The sequence below is a fragment of the Magallana gigas genome, chromosome 10, assembly GCF_963853765.1.
Source record: "Magallana gigas chromosome 10, xbMagGiga1.1, whole genome shotgun sequence".
Taxonomy (NCBI): domain Eukaryota; kingdom Metazoa; phylum Mollusca; class Bivalvia; order Ostreida; family Ostreidae; genus Magallana; species Magallana gigas.
The window spans coordinates 10,832,154-10,853,836 of record NC_088862.1 but is presented as its reverse complement, the minus strand read 5'-3'; the positions used below and the strand labels follow the sequence as shown (position 1 = coordinate 10,853,836).

General features: G+C 33.3%; 2 protein-coding genes and 1 long non-coding RNA gene across 6 annotated transcripts in view; 2 read left to right on the top strand and 1 right to left on the bottom strand.

Moving 5' to 3' along the window:
• The window catches only part of LOC105331279 (tRNA endonuclease ANKZF1), a 48,804-nt gene extending 31,039 nt beyond the window's left edge, over window positions 1-17,765 (bottom strand). Inside the window, exons 1-17 of one of the 4 annotated variants that reach the window (XM_066072873.1) lie at window positions 17,638-17,765; window positions 16,907-17,317; window positions 16,370-16,491; window positions 15,908-16,004; window positions 15,105-15,370; window positions 14,313-14,428; window positions 13,778-13,925; window positions 13,324-13,546; window positions 12,818-13,030; window positions 12,098-12,295; window positions 11,256-11,802; window positions 9,754-9,865; window positions 9,129-9,227; window positions 8,709-8,789; window positions 7,936-8,006; window positions 3,382-3,410; window positions 78-298 (exon numbers count right to left, since the gene is read on the bottom strand). In XM_066072873.1, the coding sequence (XP_065928945.1) occupies window positions 270-298; window positions 3,382-3,410; window positions 7,936-8,006; window positions 8,709-8,789; window positions 9,129-9,227; window positions 9,754-9,865; window positions 11,256-11,802; window positions 12,098-12,295; window positions 12,818-13,030; window positions 13,324-13,546; window positions 13,778-13,925; window positions 14,313-14,428; window positions 15,105-15,370; window positions 15,908-16,004; window positions 16,370-16,491; window positions 16,907-17,279 (2,724 nt within the window). In that variant the 5' untranslated portion in view covers window positions 17,280-17,317; window positions 17,638-17,765 and the 3' untranslated portion in view covers window positions 78-269. Of the gene's footprint in view, window positions 1-77; window positions 299-3,381; window positions 3,411-7,935; window positions 8,007-8,708; window positions 8,790-9,128; window positions 9,228-9,753; window positions 9,866-11,255; window positions 11,803-12,097; window positions 12,296-12,817; window positions 13,031-13,323; window positions 13,547-13,777; window positions 13,926-14,312; window positions 14,429-15,104; window positions 15,371-15,907; window positions 16,005-16,369; window positions 16,492-16,906; window positions 17,318-17,637 lie in introns of those variants that run through there. The other 3 variants (XM_066072871.1, XR_010709945.1, XM_066072872.1) reach the window with 3 other exon arrangements.
• On the top strand, window positions 1,498-6,496 carry LOC105331280 (uncharacterized). The gene is made up of 4 exons (XR_010709947.1): window positions 1,498-1,816; window positions 2,813-2,984; window positions 3,275-3,397; window positions 6,143-6,496. It is a non-coding gene; the product is annotated as an uncharacterized lncRNA (long non-coding RNA).
• Window positions 17,766-19,540: 1,775 nt separating the features above from the next.
• Window positions 19,541-21,401, top strand: LOC105331278 (NAD-dependent protein deacylase). The gene has a single exon (XM_011433395.4). The coding sequence runs from the start codon at window positions 19,614-19,616 to the stop codon at window positions 20,553-20,555; it is 942 nt and encodes a 313-aa protein (XP_011431697.3). The 5' UTR covers window positions 19,541-19,613; the 3' UTR covers window positions 20,556-21,401.
• Window positions 21,402-21,683: the final 282 nt, after the last annotated feature.

Genomic DNA, 21,683 nt, shown 5'->3' with positions numbered 1-21,683 from the left:
AAGGATGAGAATTAAGTTGATAACACTAATACAACCCTCATGACATCCTGCTTTCAAAACAAACTCAGGAAACAGGAAATGTGTCACATTTTATTGGTTTATATTGCGACTAATTTATAAATTTCTCTTTTAAATAAATATGTTCAATAAAATAATCTATAAGGATCTTATATATTGAATTGTAATTTATGTTTTGACCATTCGATGCTGTTTTAAACACTTTGGGGAACAGAATTTGAAATCCGAATATTCAAAAGGAACCTTTCCCGTCATGTCTGAACCACACTGGAAACACCGACTGAAAATAATCAAATAATTTATTAGTATAATGTATAGAATAACGATAAGGCACACCGTATTAGAATTAAAGTTCTAGTTTAAGTCGTAAAGTGGATGCTTTCTTAGGCAGTAAAAGTGTAATTTATAGACCATTTAATGTTCATTGTGTTACTAAATACACAAATAGGGCATAAAGTAAACAAATTTAAAAAGATCGATTCAATACATGTCAACACATTATATTTATTTGAAATCACGTTTTAAAAAATGACAAAAGTAATTGATATATTTTAAACAGTAAGAGAAGTATTCTTGTGTGGATACTGATTCTCTAAAGGAAGGCTAAATATTAAATATAATCTATAGGTTTATACGTAAAAATATTTCTAAATCATGGAGTTCAAATTCTTAAAACACTTGTCTTAAGTCAAATATAAACTTAATGACTCACATCACTCTTTGTCTTGTATGCCGTATAACAACAGCAACCAAAATGATATGCTTGGGCATTAGATATAATTGATGAAAATTAGAAACATATTTGTCGTATTAGACATAAATCCATGTTGAGTAACGTCCGAATCGCTAAATCAGAGCTTGGTTAATCCAAGATATATATGAACAACAATAATTCCAAACAAGTGAGTGTGTAAATGCTGCTTTCCAAAAAATTTGGATAAACCTTTGCAGTAAAATTAAACATGATTAATTCAAACTTTCAGCAAAGTTCTGTTTCTGTTAATGACAAACTTAATTCTTCAAAAAAAAAACAAAAAAAAAACAAAAAAAAAACCCGGTGTCAATCATGCATAATTGAAGTTGAAAAGAGACCAAGGGCATAACTTGGTGATTATTGTCAATATTTTTGTAAACATTCATCCCTTTTATTTTATGCTGCAATAATTTCATACCGGTCATACGACTCCTACAAGTGTTTTCAAATTCTGATTGGTTAGAAAAATCAGAATTTCCATCAAGTTATCATTAACATCTATTTCAAGGCTTTGACGTAAAAATTAACAATGTAGACAATACCCGGCTTTTTGGGCAAGTTTAAAGTCGGGGGTGGCATTAAAAAAAAAACCACATTTACACCTGGGTGCTTTTAAGGATAGTGATAACATCTGAGCGATTTTGTTACAGGATATATCACCTTTCGAACCCGGAACTACCGTCTTGGTACAAGTTTAAAAACCTTGGTAGCTCAATAAAATTTAAGTTTGTATTTCCGAGCATGACGACCCCCATATAAATACGCCACAGTCACAGTCGTGCAAAGAAAAGAGCGCTGGATTTAACGACATCGTTTGCATGAAACAACCATTTGGTGAAGAATAATATTTCTACAACGACAAAATGAAGGCTGAAACATGCATTGGGTTTTTGTTTTGTTTTGCTACAGTTTGCTCGCAAAACACTCTTGAACATATTGGGGAGCAATTAGAAAACTCTGGCTCGAAAAATGAGATAAGTCCTTTCTGCATGGCGGGAAAATGCGCTGGAGTTCCGTACGAGAGGATTCAAAGTTTGTATAGAGGTCAGTTTGCAAGGGTATTTTATTATCTAAGTAAAGCGACGATGAATGTAAGGTAGATATGAATGAATTCTACTTTATATCAATTTGACGTTTTCCTATGTTCGGATGCATTTAAAAGAAAACATTAAACTTAAGGAAAGAGTCTTATACTCAAAGTTTAGAATTTTACAAGGATTTGTTTTAGCAAAAATTTGGGTCAGGAAAATATCACTTTTTTCAATTCAAAATTGCTGTGGATTCATTATTTTATTTAAAGAAAAAAAAAACAAAACTATTAATTTTGGATTTTTTTGTAAACTTATGTGAACTAATGATAAGATACTAGGGCTCCAAGACAAGTTTTTAAAACATACTTTGTCTAAAAAAATTTCATCTTCATGAGCTTTTTAAGGGTATATACTATTAATAGATTTGTGTAGAAAAAAATGACTAAAATCAGATTTTTTTCTCTTACTAAAGTTTTTTTTGTCAATTTATATCTTTATGTGGAATCTTCATAATATGTAAAAAAAAAATAGAAAAAATTACAATTGTATGCTTAGGAGAAAAAATCAAAATATCTTTAAAATTATAGAAAATGAGGGCTAATTCAATTTAGTAGTATAAGCTGCTAGACATTCTGTTATTCCATCATTTCATTGAAGAATAAAAACCTTATGTTTTAAACAGATGATTACATATTTGCAGATAAATACTGTTACTTTTTATCACCCTTTACGTACAGAAAGAAGGTAGAGACCTTGACCTAACCTTGATGTAAAAACTAGATAATCAAATTTGATTAAACTGATACCATCATTTGGATATATGATATGTTTGACAATGTAAAAACATGAATTTCTTTTTCTCAGAAGTATGTCTGATATGTCTGATAACGCGTGTGAAAAGACTTCTTTCTTAACAAAAAAAAATAAAATAAAAAACTATAATTCTAAAAAATCATCCTTGTGGATAAGAGTAAATAAATAATACTCTTTAAACATGTATTTCACATAGGTTTATTCTTCACAAAAGAAGAAATAAAGATAAATCTGATAAAAACGAAAAAGTACACAGAGAGATGTCAAATATATGAGGGAGATAAAGCGTCATTAAGGAAGCCAAAGTCTTGGAAACAAAAGAGATGTGGCCGTTCGAGTTTAACCGACGGGGATGTTTGTTGTCCGACGTAAGTGCACTTATACATGTATTTCTCAAAGCTTACATAGTACTTACATGTAGTTTTACATTGTACCGGTATTGTACCTTTATTGAAGTTCTTTTGAAAAGTCTTTAAAATATCATTCTTATAGTCAACTTTGAAATCCCCCCTCCTCCCCCCCCAAAAAAAAATAAAATTAATATTCCTCAAAACGTGTTCTTTTTTTTCATGATTTGTATATCTATACATGTATATTAAAGACGGAATAACTCGATCGATCTGCAGAAACTTATCGAAAAATGTATTTTCATATACAGGTCAATTTCTGCAATGTGTCCCGAATATCTGACAAACACCAACGGGATAAGGCGAATCATTGTTCACTTTCCCGGTATGCAGCCAGACCCCATGTATCAGTACATACCTAGAGGATTATGCCAGTGAGTAGAAAGTCTAAAATAAAAAGAGGGATGTTACAAAGTTCGAAGAACTTGTCAGATGATATACTCATTAATAACTGAATTACTCAAATTCTTATCTCTTTAACGTTTTTAACATCGCAATTTCTATTGTTTATGTTAAAGAGAATCATATTCGCTTAAGTTTTTATTTCTAACATATACATGCATGACGTTGCAAGCCAAACAATAAGCTTATGCAAAAAACATTTTGACGTCATAATCATAACTTGGCTAATTTGAAAGTTCGTAAAAAAAAAATAATGTGTATGCCCTTCAGAATTTCAATTAGGGAAAAATATTTGCGACGGTAACATAAATATCAGCACCTCAAAATGCTGTGTTTTAGCTTTCACAAAAAATACACTTTTTATGTTCTTCTAAATACCATTAAAACTTAAAAGTTTTCATGGAGGAAGAGCATGTCAAAAGTTATTACCTACAAAAATACATTTCTTTTTATGTAATAGGCTATTTTAATTTTTTTTTAAATAAAAATGGCATCGACCTATTTTTTTTTTTAGATATAAACTTCAAATGTAGCCCAATTCTTTTTGTCAAATAATCGATTTAAGGCAGTTATTTTGCAGTTAAAACATGTTCGTCATCGTCGATTTCTTTCAATACATCTTAAAAGACTTGAAAAAAACATCAAAAAAAATAAATGAAGACTAATCATACTGCAATTCACAGTAGCTATATTTTTGTTCGTACAATAACGCATTGCACTATTCATTATATTCTGAAAAATTCATTTCCAGTTTGAAAAAAATTGCAAGCAATTTGAAATAAAAAATTCAATTCATAGTATATATTTTCAGTCACCATTCAATATTTTTTTTTCTTACACCGATTTACATTAAACCTTTTAAATTAAAATGTAATGTGGAGAGATTCACAGGCAATGATTCATGTAAGACATCAACTAAAAGCATGTTCTAGCACATGTAATAAAACAAAATGACTATTTTATAGTTCTTGTTTTTAAGCATTCTTGGTCATACGTGATACATTTATATGACTTGTTCTAGAGCATGCTAAAAAACTTGGACATGTTCAACAGTCTTAACAGTCTTAATGATATGGAATTTTAACATAAAATTGTTCATAATTTTTCGTTGGATATACCAACGAGGTAGGTATTAATAAACAAAACGGGGATGGTTTATTTGTAATTTTAAAAAAAATATTAATGCAAAGTCAGATAGTTTTGTTTTCTCTTTATTTTTCATTATATGTATTTGTTTGCATGAGCTCTTTTACCACATTCCCATGTCTTCGGGATAGAAGATAGGAGCAAGTTATGAAATATTAAATCTCACCACAAAATCCACAGGAAATATATCTTAAACATCATTAGTAAATTTTATGATACTTGTATACCGATGATTTTTGGTTGAGTATATAACATCTATCAATATTGAGGATCCAAGTCAGTTGGAGTTTGCATCAAAATATATGCTTGCAGTGAAATATTATTGAATGATCACGTAAAGAGTGAATATTTTTACTGGGGACTTATTTAGGGTATACATTAAAATTAAGATCTTGAATGCGCAATTTTAGTTTTGATGGATAGACGCTTGCGAAGCACGACATCTGGTGAGAAAATCACATAGAAATTTCCAGAACGAGGTTATCGAGGACGCGGGTTGATAGGACATCGTCATGCATGACGTCAGGCTGATAACTTTGATCGGCAATCTATTGTTAATAAAATAAAACTTTAATAAATAAAATGGATTAATTTGATACGATTTAAGTTTTCATGGAAAGAACTTTCCAGTACGGGTGCCGAGGAACGCAGTAAGACTAATTAACGCCACGGCAGAAAGTGAAGGGCGAGTTAACCATTTAGCAAATACCTTATATCTGACAACTCTGATCTAAAATATGCAAATAAATATGCATAGTAACACTAGCGGGTTTTTTTTTCTTCTTAAACGTACTGTTTTTAATACAACAGATTGGTAGTAAACATCATTCATTAATTTGTAAACATTGATCATATCGTGTTTTACGTCTATAGATATATGCATAAAACAGGGAATTTGAAAGGGGCCAAAATGTTTTGGTTTTTTTCTTTCTTCAAAACAATCTTTTATCTGAAATTCTTATTTGAGCAGTGACAAAAATAATAGTCTGAGGTATTAGACCTTAAGAACAAAATTTAGAGATTCGACGCAATAAATCAAAATACCCACTCACTGGTTCAATATTAAATTTTAAAGTTTGCTATTTCTCCAGTCAAAAGCAATAAAAAGAATTAAGGCCAGGTACATGTATATACATGTATCATGTTGATCAGTTTAGAATTTTCATCCCTGCCCGCACTTCTAAATATCCAGCCCTGCTGTTTTTAATTTCAACTTTAAAGAATACGTTAAGAAAGCAACTAAGGAAAAATTTGGTCACAGTATATACAAAAAGAAACAAAAAAGATGGTTCTGCATATCGAGCATTGTACCATTGTAATGTATGAAGTCTCAAATCCCCCGCTTGCGCGGAATATCATCTAGTTCTTCAATACATTATAGACACTATGTCATTATTTATTCTATGTCTATTAATCAGAATCTTTTAAACCTGTCGTTCAATTAAAAAACAATTTGAGTTTCAAACATTTATACAGTGAGATGACTTTTGTTGGTTTTGAGATTTCACAATAGCTGTTTTCAAATTTTTAAGATTTTTTTTTCAATACTGATTGAATATTTCTATTTTTAGATCCCGGGGAAACTGCAGCACTTGTCGAGAAGAATCTGCATTGCTCAATATTCTAGTTGTGGACGAAACATTTAGATCATACCCTCCATTGGAATTCGACTCATTCTACATACATAGTTACTGTTCTTGTAAAGGAGGATGACGAGTGCTGACCACAGAAATGTGTTGAAATGAGTGAATTTAAAATTGTAAAATGTGTAATTTTGTTTTTGATTTTCGTGAATTCATACATCTGTACTTGGCATGATTCTTTACTCTTTATAAAAAAGAATGAGATGATAAAAAGTGCATTTTTATGACTGTTTTTAAAAATAGGTTCCTTTGATGTAGTACTAAAATAAAATAAAAAAAACATTGAGTGCATTTTTATGAGATATTTTTGAGGTTCTTTTGTCGCTTTATTTCAATAAAATGAGATATAGCATTAGTGTCCATTACAGTGGCTTCATTATATCTTCATAATATCTATTTCCTAATGGACTATGTGCGGTATGGTCAAATATCTGCCCCCGATTTCAGCCAATTTTTAAATAGTATCGTATAAAAATAAAATCTCCACAAATCATTGTATAGAGGATGCCTATAACTAAAATACTGATTTTAGTCATCATTGCTCATTCGCTGTTTATCTATGACGTCACCTAAATGACCTAATTCTCGCAAATTTGCAAACAAATGAAAATATTCTCATTTTTGCACTATATTTTGCATTCGGAAGTCTAGAGCACAGGTCTGCTCAAGTGCGATTTTTACATATGTTTTTCTTCAGATAGTTATACACGTTATACTTAAAAATGGTACTTGAGCAAGCCTGCGCTCGATGTTTCCCAGTCGAAAAACCATCGAAAAACACCCATATTTTCCTACAAAACACCAATTTATCAAAATAATGCAATCTTCATGACGTCATTCCTACATTATGACGTCACTGTGGTGATAACCTTTTACACCTTTACTTCCAATATGATTTTAACTATCTTTCACTTTAATTTTAAAGCTCTTTCTAAAACTTTTATTTTGGGGGCAAAAAATGCATAAAACCGCACATAGTCCTTTGTCAACAAAAATCTACCAAGTAGTACACTGCAGATGAATTTTACTGGACGTTCAGATGTGTTCTATAATTAAAACCAATTAAATAAACCGTTTGTTTAAAACCAGGACATGATTTGAAAAATTCAAATGACATATTTGGTCTGGATACGCTATGGTTACTCAACATGTAACTGCCAAAAATAGCCAAGAGGTGTAATCTTCATCTTTAATGATTCATTTCTTTAAAAACCCTTCAGATTCTCATGATAAAACATCATAAATACCCAGCAAACACTTTGAAATCTAGACCTACACTTTGGCCCTTAAGGGCCATGTAGCAATGGGGGCTCTTTACCATGCCAGGGCCTATCAAGAACAGGCCCTGGGGCCATAAAACTTAGACGAGCTTACTTTTGATCTAAATGTAAGTCTCACTTTTACAAAAGGAACATATAGTGGAAAAGTGAGACTGAGATCAAAAGTCAAGAGTGAGGTCGTCTAAGTTTGATGGCCCCGGGGCCAGAACCTCCCTTTCAAATGAGGCATTGTTTCTTTTAAATTAAATCCATTTAAAGGCAAAAAATGTTAGATTTATAATTAGCCCCCTTTTGCAAAAAAGATTATAACATACATTTTTTGTTTAGGCTCAAGGGAATGAGAAATGAAACTGTCTTCAGTTTTCCATTGGTGAGTCTTTATAAGCGAGTTTACTGTAACCATGTTTTACTGTTTTGCTTTTTTATTGAAATCAATGTTACCTCATTACTGGTGTATTCTGTCCAGTCTCCTCTAAGTTTTTTAACAATCTTTTTTCTGCCGCTAATGCCCTCTGAAAAAGATCAATAGTAGAATTTCGTCAAAGTTGCTTTACTGATTAAAGGCACTGGCAGTAAGGTTCAACTAAAGAATAAAAAAAAATTGTGCAACAGAAAGATGTTAATCTCTCTGTTGTCCTACTGGGGGTATGCATGGTTCTAGATTTTAACATGACTTGGTTATATTATAACCAATAAAGATAACTGGTGATTTTGTTTTATCAGTAAGTCATCCAAGACAATTTTTGCAATAATATTAAACATTCTAAGTTACATACGCTTTAACTATCAAGGCCATCATGAGACTTTTAGGCAATAGCCAAAACATGTTGTGACATACACTTCTTGGTACCTATTTAACTTCTATAATCAATACCTTTAAATATCATTTTCAAAGCTGAATGCTTTTGAATTGAGTTGTAACGTCCTGCCCATCATTAGCTTTGATCTGCTCAGAATAGGGATAAAAGGGACACGAATACACAAGATTTTATCGCTAGAATAAATGTGGTATTTAGAACAAATCTAACTTTTAATGTTTCCCCCCATGTACATCAATGTCTAATGAATTGAATGGCAGCCAAAACTTTATTCTCTTCACTTTTGATGATAACAACTTACATTAAAAATTTCATACTCTCTCTCTCTTTCTCTCTCTCTCTCTCTCTCTCTCTCTCTCTCTCTCCACAGAGCTATTTATCAAAACATCTTCTGACCTTTTCCCTGTCAGACAGAGCAAGAAATCTTTTCTTCTCTTTTTCTTCAGCTTCTTTTACAGCATCTTCTTCTCTTCTCTCCTTTAAAATTCATAAACATGTTTTCTTGAATAATTATGAAGTGGTTTTAACATACTAGTATTTATGTGCCATCAAAATTTTGTTAATCAATGAAAATTGAAAACTATTAAAAAAAACCTTTATTGTCCTAAAAAATTATTTTAGAAACAAAAAAAATTTCTTTGTGAATTTTCTTTGGGAATAAAATGTATGATTAAAAGCCCAGCATGGTTGTGCTTTGTCAAAATCAGGTTAAAACAAATAAAATTAAAATAGGACAACTAGTTACATTAAACCTCTACTATTCAAAGTGAAATGCACTCATTTTCTATAATTCTTCCTTTCCCTTCTTTAACTTACTTTTAACCTTTCCTGTTTGGCTTTTTTCTGTTGTTTTTTCTTTTCTGCTGCCTTCTGTTTTCTTTCTAGTTCCATATCATTTGTCAGTGCGCTAGGGATCTGACAAAAATATACAATGTATTTGAATTAAAACATGATTGATCAAAATTATTAATCCTAATATGCTTCAATCATATTGTTTCAAATACAGCAAAACTCAGTTATAACGAAGTCACTGGGACCTAAGAAATTACTTCGTTATATCCGTAATTCTTTATAACCGTATAAGAAATTCATCAAATTTACATAGCTGGGAATCCAAGATGACTTCGCTATATCCATGAATTCGCAATATCCGTGTTCGTACTAAATGAGTATTACTGTATACATATACATTGCATGTACACAGAAATTTTAGCCATATAAGAGAAACGGTCTAAATTATTTTTAATCAATATTTAACATTTGCATGAATTTTGTACTGCATGTACACTTTATCATCAATACATATACATGTATGTCAACAGGATGAACACAAAATATTTGACTTTTGCTTGAACTTTTGGTTTTTAACATTTACAGACTTTTGTCTTCTGTCACATGAACAAAAGGAGGTTTTTTAAGTGTGTGAAATTCTCCCACCAACCTGAGCTGTTTTGTAATCATATCGGTCAGGATATTGTCCCATGAATTTTCTGAACTCATTTCTGGATTCTTTATCCTTGGCAAAGTTGTATGGAGTCTGGCCAAACTTATCTCTGCCAATCATAAAGTCAAAAAGAGTCATGAAAACGAAAGTTAAAGTTGTCAGAAAATGTTTCATTAAGACATGCTGACTGATGTTTTTCGTACTTGTAAAACCATTATTTATGCACCCGAGTCATGAAAGCAAAAAATGCTCAGTCTTATGAATATACACAAGTTTTTTATCAAAACAAACATTGTTTGTTTGCTGTACAGTTAAATGATTGATAATGCACTTATAAATATCAAAAACCTTTATAAAAATCATCTTTATGCAAGTTCTATGGTCGTTACAATGACCTTGTAAGCAAGTACAATGTTTCATTAAGGCTACAATTTCTTCCGTTTTTCATGATCTTGAGAATGAGCACCCCGCAGGTGTGACCGGTCGAAGGAGATGCCAACTCCTCTTATATAGGCATCTGATCAAACTGCTATTTTTTTAGAGGTCTGTGTTGCTATGCTTTGAATTTGTATTTCACCATATGGATTTTTTAAATGGTTGACAGTTCGTTATCATTATTTTTCATGTAGAACATGTAAAAGAAAATATACAAAGCTTTGCAAAACATTTTAATCTACATGTTCTACACCATGTATGAATTTTTCATTTAACCTGGATTTTATATTTTAAGCAACATTTATCACTACACAACTAGTAAATTAAACTTTTTAAAAAAATAGAAAAAAGAATTTTTCATTTAACCTGGATTTTATATTTTAAGCAACATTTATCACTACACAACTAGTAAATTAAACTTTTAAAAAAAAATAGTATGAGACTCTAAAGGGCCAAATCTCCAAAAAAAATTAAGGAATCGGAATTTCATGGTAATCAACATCTACACATTGTAACCTTAATGCCTACACAGTTTTGAAAAATTTTGAGCAGCAGTTTAGTAAAAATTGCACTTAACAATTCTACCTTCAAAAGGGCCTAAAGGTCCAGAAAAATAATGGAAAAATAATGGAATTGGAATGTCCTGGTAAAAAGTCCATCATACATACTGTAGATTCTTTTTTTTATGCGAGTACTTAATTCTGCAATTCAATGATTTTGCATCAAATCACAAGAATATATAATCGTGATCGTGAAATGTTTTTTTCATGATTCAAAATAATTTACATCTGTCCAAAAAAAAAAAAAAAGCGAGATTTTTAAAATTCGCGAGATGTGTTTTCACGATTTTATACTATTAGGAATTCCTTGGGTTTAATTAGGAATTTCACAATACAAAGTTTCACAGACTTCCATGCAGCAGTTTAAGGGAAGTTGCCCATTGCAAGAATGACAGGACTAATCGATTCAGGGATGTGTCAAAACAATAAACCCCTCACAATGTCATTGCATGGGACATAAATATGTAAAAGTAAAATTCCATTTTAATAATAATCATCAAGTACCTTGTTGCTGGATTTGCACCACATTCCATAAGTAACCGAATGACTTTCCTGTGTCCCTCTTTAGCTGCAATGTGTAACAGACTGTACTTGTTGTCACCTATGGGCTCATTGAGCATGTCGTTGGTATCAACTGGAGACAAGAGTTCGTCTGACTTAAATGATCCGGGTCGACTAGATGTTTTTCCTTGAGACTTCTGCAAAGCATCTTTTTGAACTAGATTATCACTTGGCAGTATCTCAGTATTTGGCACTGTTGAGGATATCGAAGAAAGTTCATCAGATAATATTTCCTCTTTGCTCTTAAAATTGACATCTTGTGGAATTTTGTCACGTTCTTCACTATGTTTATTACATGTGTTGTCTATGTTATTCTGATTTTGAAGATAAATGTCCTGGTTCTCCAAAACTATGGAGTCTGCTTTCTTTTCTGGAGATTCCAGGGTTGGAACATTTTGTGACAACACAGCTAGTAAATTCCTTAGTGTATCAACATCTCCAGTCTTGCATGCGGTGAACAGGGAATTCTTTAAATGGTATTTTTCTTCTTCTGAAAGCATACAATAAAGAATAAAAGCAATTAATTCTGGTACAAGCAATGCCCCTATGATGAAATAAGTAGCTGTCATCGGTTCAAAAAAAATTATGTTTATTCATTTACAAAACTGCCAATCTAACCACGTCTTCTATCATATTGCTGTTCACATATTTATTTATTTCTCAATTTTTTTCAATAGATGTTCTATCCCCTTGTCAATGACTTCATAATTGGTATACTAAATGCACAGGGGTGGGCCCTTTTTCAAATGATAAAAATTTCGATTTTCAGAATTCAATCAACAAACCTAGTGGATTGGAGTCTGGCTCCTGCTGGTGTTTGGACAATCTCCTTTTCCTGTGTTTCTTTTTGTTCGGTTTTCTTGTAGCCTCATACTCCCGTAGCTCCAAAGTGGAGAGAGCTTCCATAGATTCCACAAGATCTGCATTGCTGGTGGTGGATCCACCCGAAGAGGAAAGGTGGTGTTCTCCCTGAATTTCATCCTCTACCAAACAGAATTTTTATAATCATGATAACCCAAGTACACCTCATATTTAGCTTGTGTCATTCATTTCATGACACATAACCTTTGACATTCCAAAGAAGTAAATCAAACTTAACAATAACACAAGAGATATGCATGCACATGTAGAACTTTAAAAGGTTAACAATTCATTCACATTAATGCCATTTGCAGGTAAACACTTAAATATTTATAATTAGAGAAAAGATAATCCATTCCTTCATGTTTTTACAATCTGCTTACATAAATAATTGCATGTTAATTATAACTACTGTGGTATAACTAGAGTTCACGTTTGTTTCAGTTTTTATATATTTGATCGGCATTTCTTACTCAAGAAGTCAAAACTCAGAAGAAGTATTAAACATAACTGTCATGATCTTTGTTCAATATAATGTTATTATGACCAATCTACAAAATAAAACTGGCCCCTATACATCAATATGAATGAACAGTATTCAGTTAACAGTGCAATCAGCTCCTCCATTAGTGTCAGTCACTAACCTATTAACTTGATCTGTTGTGCCTGTATTAACACCCTTTCCTTGGCTTTCTCTGTTGCCAATGGTGACGCCTCTCTGACTGACCTCTCTCCCGAGAACCTCCTTTGTCTGCCCTTCAGAGGATCTTTAACTATGACCTCCAGGTGACCCAGAGTGGGGTTAAAGGTCACAGGTGGTGAAATAGGTATGAAATCCTGTATGTCTGATTCATCCCCTAAACAATTTTCAAATCTATTTCTATCTATGATCCTTTTTGTCACATGTTAGTTATAACACTTCCTTCTGAATTACATAATTTTGTTAGTTACATATATACATTGTAAATGACCCTCAATATCAATCAGAAGATCATGTCCTGCTATGAATTAGATTAAAAATAAATAAATACAAGTAGTCTGGAATAGAATAAGACATTGCTAGTAAATTTGAGGTTACTGTAATGAAAGAAAAGTGAACAGCTAATACACAAAATATATTCAAAAGGAGAGGGACAAGTTGTATCCTTACCATAACACTCGATGGAGGACAGCATTTCGAACACCCTCCTGACCTCATTTAACGTGGGTCTGCGGGTCGGGAAAGGAACCATCCGAACTCTCTCATCATCTTTGTTAAAGGGAGGGGATTTCCCGTGCAGAAATAATCTCTTGTTGCCTCCAGGAGCTCTGATGAATATCTTATCACAGCTGGCTAGGTCAGATTTCCATGATTCTAGCAATGCTTTAATGTCCTGAAAAATACCAAGCAAAGATTCTTGATCCTAACTAGGTCATAATTTTAGGGCTCTGTAATTTTACACTACATGCAAATAAATTATTTTTATAAATTTTTTTTTTAAGCTCAATTTTTTAAAGTATACAAATTTCAACCTAATTTGATTTACAAAATATTAACTACCTATCAATTAAGGTTGACACTATATGGTGAATAAAGGATGTAATATTTGAGCCCCTTTGGGTACCTCTTTCAGAGCTGCTTCATTGTGTCTCCTTATGCTGGCCCCTGCAGACTTGGGAGCATTTCCCTGACTGTCCCTGGTTCCCTGTGCTGTCCCTCTTTTGGCTCTGACCACATAGCGATGAAATGTCTTGTGGAGGACGAGTTTTTCCCTAATAGAAGCAAAAACTGTATATTGCAGGGCAACACTGTTATCAATGAATTTCACATAACATTGACTTGGTTTAAACTTAATTTTTTAGAATATCTACTGAAAATGCTTTTAAGGACAATTAAGAGACTTAACGTTTATTTACATACATCAATGTTTCTTACTTTACCCACTAGAACTTAAATTTGTAATATTGCAATATAGAACAAGATATCTTTGGATGTATTTAATATGAATATCTTGAGATATAGAAATTTCTTAAAAGTCTGAGTCAGATATATGTTGAGAAATAAAATACAACATTTTTCTATGGTGTGCAAGTACTGTACAATATGTACTACATATTATGATATTTACACTACAAATAGCACCAGTAATTCATGCTTACTTATCAAACACAGCTCCCGCAAAATGGCCACCTCCGCACATTAACACAGCCCACTTCATTTCCTGTGGAATATTTCTGATCAAGGAGATTAATTCAGTCTGATTCTGGGCCTTAACCTAGAAATAAAGATTTAGAATCTACATTATTTGAGAATGCTTGCATAGCAATCCCACAAATTGTAGCATTGTAGTTCTTGAAAAAAGATTTTTAAACATTTTTCCTATATATTTTTATGTTTAAGTTTGAACCCCTCTTAGGACCCAGTATTAATCCAGGGGTCACAATTTTAACAATTTAGAATCTATCTTATCTTAGGATGCTTTCTAAGTAATATCACAAACTGGAGCATTGTAGTTCTTAAGAAGAAGATTTTTAGACATTTTTTCTATATTTTTCTTTACTACACTTTGAACCCCTCTTGGGGCCCCAGTATATGTCCGACAGTCACGATTTTTACAACTTAGAATCTTCACTATAAACTCAAGCTTAGTGTAAATATTGGCATTTCTTGTGCAGTGGTACTTAAGAAGAAGCTTTTTTAAGACATGCACCCTATTTTCACTGTTTTGCAATTATATCCCTTATGAAAAGGGATTTGCCGTTTATTTTAACAATTTAGAATCCCCTTCCCATAAGGATGATTTGTACCATATCTCAAAAATGTGAAAAGTTTACAGAGGGACAGACTGATTGATAGATGGACAACAGGTGATCAGAATAACTAACTTGAGCTTTCAGCTCAGGTGAGTTAAAAATAATGCAATTTATGGCACGCAGACCTGCAGCTAGTACCTTTTTATGATAGACAACACATCTATAGACAGAGACCAGCAGTCCCTCCGAATTTCGGAAGAAAATTTTAGGATATTTCCTAGCGGAGTCGTCCAGTGCTGCATTGGTGTCTCCTTCAGAGACTCCACCTATTTCTCCCTCACTGTCACAGCTACTGAGGGCGTCGTCCTGCTGTTGAAGCTGCAGGGGGCGGGGCAGTCGTGGGGGTGGGGTATTCTCTGTCTCCGAGTCTGAGTCCGAACCTGATATACTCGACACCGATCCTCCTGTTATGGTTAAAAATCAAAAGACTGTGTGAAGGGATATACAATATAATCGTCAATTGTGACATAATAAACAATATCATAATCATGCACTGATCCAGAAATTTTTTACATGGGGGTCCGTTGGTTATTTGAGTTTGCCAGGGGAGTAAGAGGCATATTTTCCATAATTTTTCTATGTAAATATAAGAAATTTGAATTTTCTGAGGAGGAATACAGACCCCTAGACCCAACTTTTATTTCACAAGCAAGGAACAAAGTACATGGGAGATCAGTTCACTATTGTCATGGGTTTACATATACTGATAGGAGAGGCAGCTAGAAATGCTGCACATCTTTCTTTAAATGCATATACTGAAGGGAGATAAATAATCTATATTCATTTTGCGAGGGAGATTTGTACACAGAGCATTATCACCTTTTTACTTTTTTTCATTATTCAGATATTATATAAAATAGAATAGATGGCGGTGCTATTAATATGAATATTCTTTTTAATCTTTTTATAAGGATTTTATTACATGTACTTGGTCAACTCACCACATGCATCATCAAATTCTTCTTCAGTCAGAGTTGTCTTTCCTTTGAGTTTTCTCTGCAGATTGTAGCGATGCCAGTCTGATTTAAAATGGTCTTTCTAAAATTGAAAATAAAATTTTGCTACCAAATTAATACATGTACAATCTCTTACTATACAGCCACCTATTTTTTTTTCAATATTTTTGTATGAAGTAAAAATTTGTATCCAAAATGCATGACACAAGGAAGCTAAAATCTTTACTTGTCTAACATGTCTAATGCCAATTTGGCCAATAAAATCATACATTTACAACACACTTTTTTTACACACATAAACAGTCACACTTTTTCATTTTAACAATATCAAGTTTTAAAAAATATTTCAACCTAAACTACAAATAATACAATGCAGAGTATATTGTATAATGCCAGTATCATCCTGAATTTACAGTGCGTATTGTTCATTCTTCACAGTACAAGTACCTGATCCTCCCGAGTTTGGAATTCCATGACACATGAGTTACATGCCATTCTCTCTGGGATCTGAATTATTGTGGCCAGTTCTGGGGTGGGCTCTGAAAGTGGTGTTTCAAGCTGCATTTCCCCTGATAAATAAGAGAAATATGTGTCACTTATTGACAGCTTCATCATGTTTACATGTTTCATGTTTCTCAGTCTGTAATATGATTGATATACAATCATGGTATAACAATTTTCTCTGTGCTTAGACACATGATTAAAAGAATTAGATAAATAAAGAATATTACAATGTATCATGTAAGAGAGAGAGAGAGAGAGAGAGAGAGAGTACATGTACAATGTATATGGGTTAACATGAATTCAGAGAGAAACATGCGGTGGGTGAGGCTTAAGCAAACCAGATCTTTAAGTTTTCAAAATAAAACACACCCGTAGAACACCCTAGAATACCGTAACCTTAACCATAACCTTGCCAATTGACCTTACATATCCTAGCTAAAACCAGCTAGCAATATACATGTAAGTTATAACAATGCGTACCTCCTGGCACTGATTTCCCCACTTCCTTGGTCTCTGGGACCGCTGCATGCTCTGAAGTAGGATTACAGTTCGCCACCGAGAGACCGGTCAGCTTAGAGGTGGCCTCCTCAGAGTTGTACAAATGGACTGTCCAGTACCGCTTACTGGCCCGCTTATTCAGTCTCTTAGGGGAAGATTTCGGACTCCTGGCATTGACGTCATCATGTAGCTTCATACCATCAATCGCTTTATCGGTTACACACACTGCTGATGTTTCCATTATATTCACAGGAGGTGGGTCTCTTGCATTCTGTGTACATTCTGGTGGTACCCCTGCTGTTTCTTTAGATGGTTCTGGTGTTGAGGATGGGTTGGTTTCTTTATGGTCTGACATTGTTTATCCTAACTCGTGTTCATTCGTTCTATAAAAATCTGTAAGATGAAATAAATACCAGTGCATAAAATTCATTCCTTTTATAATCTTTTATGTTACATTATATGATTCGGCCAAATAATAATTATCCGGTTTCTTGTAAAAAAAAAAAATGATATACTCATATCATCATAATGTCTTTCAACATATTCCATGAAAATTTGATTTTAATTTGGATGTTCAGTCGATCAAACTCATTTTTCCCCCCTGTGTTTTCACGTGGTGCAACATAATCACGTCACGATAACATCTAAATTATCGTAATATTTTACTTTAAATGATGTAATAAGAATATAATAAAAACAATCATGCTACAAACCGTTCCAGTAGATATTTGAAATTCAGTTTGATTACATGACACGTGTAATATTTCTTTAATATAGTAAAATATTGCACCACTGTGTACCAATTTAATGAGATGATATTAGTGTTATCCCGTAGAAACCGGTGTCCAGACTTTTCGCGCCCTTTGATAAAATGTTGAAATTTCAAGTTTTTGTAGGGGGAAATGCACCCAAAACAATCGACGTTTAGGCACTGTTTTATAAATAAAATTAAAAATGTGTATACATACATTGTCTCATTAAAAAAATTCAATTTAATCGAAATATATTATTATTTGCTTTTGAAAGTGAATGGTCCGAAACATTTTGTAGCGGATTCACTTTACACCGCCTGAAGAAAATAGTATCACTAATAACCTGACATGACCCAAATAGAGATAAAAATAAATGTTATTACATAAAATTAATAAGGGCATAGCTGACATTTTGATTATTATAACAACTTATGCCCCTTTCTGTCTGATTGTTTTTTTGATTTGTTTTACTAGTATGTTTTTCATTATATACGTAATATTTTTAACGCACCCACAAGGATAAATCATGATCAATTATGGAATCACCAAACTGCCTTATTTTGATTACAGTCATTTAAAGTCTATCCAAAGATATTTATGCAGCACATCTGGTCGATTTTTAATAAAAAAATATACATACAAGTGAAAGAAGTGCAATTAAAATAGGTGAAAAGGAAAATTTCCAAGATATCTTCGTTAACACATTATCATTTTTCACTCGAAAAAAAGAATTTAGATCGAAATAGATTTCTTACGGAGATTTATAATGGGAAATATTTACCTCTTTTCTCCGCTCGGAAGTCACTCGGAATATCTCGCGCAATTTTTCAAAGTTATCATCGGGGCTTATTGCAATACAAATCCCCGTAGACATCACATAATTTTTAGCATTGTATCGGAACCTGATGAGCTACCGGAGAAGTTTACTTTTCATGTTGGTGATGGCCTTATAATATAAGACTTGTTGAATTTAGGAGATTACGGATACCCTTTTTGTAAAGAACGTACGTCTTTTGAAATTGATGATAAAATTAGCCTTGCTGCTCTCACAATTTCGTTTTCTTCGTGACAAAGTAGCACGGAACGTATAAAGCTTTATCATGTATTTTAGTTATGAGTTGAAAACCGAGTTTTACCCTGTGAAAGTGCATTGTCAAAGATGAAGTGCAATTTAAAATGACAGACAATTATTTACAAATTTGAAACGTGTATAATTTGCAAATTCTCTCTAAATTGGTAAAATTTAATGATTTTTAATTATATCTAATGATGTACTCTCATCATGCATCGTCGGAAACCACGCCCTCTTCCATTTGGAGATAGCTATGCGGACTCCGGACCCTGTCTTGAGACGATATACTCCCACTCACTTTGTCAGTGCATGTCAATCATATTTTTTTAAAAAAATAATCAATTGAAAAAAAGAAACCATTAAAAGAAACCCAATCAAAACAACAAACACTTTGTCAACTCTTTGTAGTCGTGTAATAAACCGTTCATTTTAACATAAGGAACCTTCTGATTTTTAACTAAAGAGTGATTTTCAACACAGATTTTCGGGGTTTTTTTTAATAACACGTCAGGTCTAATACATGCCAGACGTCTACTAGAATAAAAACGAAGAAGTGGTGACAATATTGTAATACGGCGGCATTCCTGGAAGTTATAGCTAGACTGCTTTCGATCTAAAACCATATAAAGATTTGTCTGTTACCTCTGCTGAACGGGTCGTTCGTTTAAGTGATTTTAAATTGTAATATTTACATGAACAGACATGATATACTTTGTCCATGTCAATCAAAGACGTGCATCATCATGAAATATGTCTATTGTGACCATTTTTCACATTATTTATAAATACTATTTTGACGTAAGTGGGCTACCACAGAACACACAATGAAAACTGAAAGGAGAACTCGGATTGGCGAGATTTGATAATGACTTTATTATCTACAAATAACTTCCCCAAGGTTTTAAATATCGCGTGCAGACGGACGAGGCTACATCCATTTAGTTGTAAATCTCCGCAAAGTTTATTTTGTTCTCAGACTATGGCTAGTTCAGACTTCAGTGCCTTCCGGGAAAAGTTTGGTAAGGCTAAAAACATCGTAGTACTGACTGGTGCTGGCGTGAGCGCCGAAAGTGGTGTGCCGACATTTCGAGGCGCCGGAGGACTATGGAGAAAATTTGCGGCGCAAGATTTGGCAACTCCGGAGGCGTTTGCCAGGAACCCATCCCTTGTGTGGGAGTTTTACCATTACCGCCGCGAGGTCATGGCTTCAAAACACCCAAACCCTGCTCATATAGCAATAGCAGAATGTGAAAAGAGACTAAAACCTCAAAACCGTGATGTTACGGTTATTACACAGAACATCGACGAACTTCATTATCGCGCCGGTTCAAAGAATGTTTTGGAACTTCATGGCAGTCTTTTTAAGACGAGGTGCGTTCGATGTCATGATGTTAGAGTAAATCGGGACAGCCCCATATGTGATGCTTTGGCGGGTAAAGGTGCCCCGGACCCATCAGCCGAGGATGCCCGTATTCCGGAAGAGAATCTACCACGGTGCACCAAAGACAATTGTGGCGGGTTGCTTCGACCGCATGTTGTCTGGTTTGGGGAGAATTTGGATCGTTCAGTGCTCAATGCAGCACAGCGAAAGCTAGATGCATGTGATCTTTGCTTGGTGGTAGGAACATCGTCTGTTGTCTACCCGGCGTGCTTATTTGCCCCTGAAGTGGCCTCACGCGGGGTACCAGTTGCCGAGTTTAATGTGGAACCGACAGATGTCACTGACAGTCTTGGCTTTCACTTCCGGGGACCTGCCGGGGAGTGGCTTCCAAAAGCCCTGGGACCACACCCAGACGAAAATATTTAAGATCGGAACATTGTCATAGAGAGCGTTTTTTTTTTTAATTTTGGCTCAGATTTCGTTAACGTAAATTTTGCTTTGAAGTATCGGATTTAGAATTTCACATTGTATTTTATATTTTTCCTCTGTTTTCTGATCTCATACTGTAAGCCTTTTATATTTGGCGTGTACAATATTTGGCGGAAAAAGGTTTTGAACAAGTTGGCGCGGATTTTTATAATTAGCGTATTCCTGAGAGTGACTTATCTTATACATATATGCATGGCATGTACTTGATTTAGCGGAATTCGCATTCAGCCAAAAACGGTAAATAGAATACACAGCCAAAATATTTTATGCAGTACGTTTACAGGTTTTTAATACTAAGTATATATTACATACATGTACTATTAGCGTATTCTTTAGACATTGAATTCATATTTGTGTGATGAACAGTTAAGCCCTTGAACTCAAACAGATGAAAATATTTAACAGTAACAGGAATTTTATCCTTAATCCAAAAAATATTCATTTTCATTAGATTCAAAATGAAATGTATAGCAAACTAATCTAAAAGAATGAAGTATCACTGAGCCAATGAACTTGAATGCCAGCAAGTGATCTCATAACAGAATTAGTAAAGTTATTAAAACACGATTCTTAAAGTAATTCCACATGGCTTGACTTGGCAATAGACATTTAGCTCTGAAGGCAAGGACAAATGTCATCATTGTTGTGAATTTAATCATAAAAAAAGACTACAAATTTACAAACGATTGTGAACAGTTTCATATAACGTGCACATTATATTCATGCACATATACAATGTTTTTATTTTGGTTTTCATGTGTTGAAAATAAACGGTTATATTTACTACTGTTTTTGTCTTTGTCTGTAATTTTATCAATTTTGAAGCATAAAACCTAATTTCATAAAAGATGAGCGACACAAAATGGGCGTGTCTTAAAGCATACCCGTACAAAGGTATTGGCTTCGACGCATAGTTATACATAGCATGTGCTACATAAAAAATAGTGGCTTTAATTTATATTGTTTTAAAGTGTAGAAATTGGAAATAATATAAATATAAGTAATAAGGAATCATTCTTTGAATTTCATTAGGTGATAATTTCGGTCGGAGCGTGGTTAAATCTG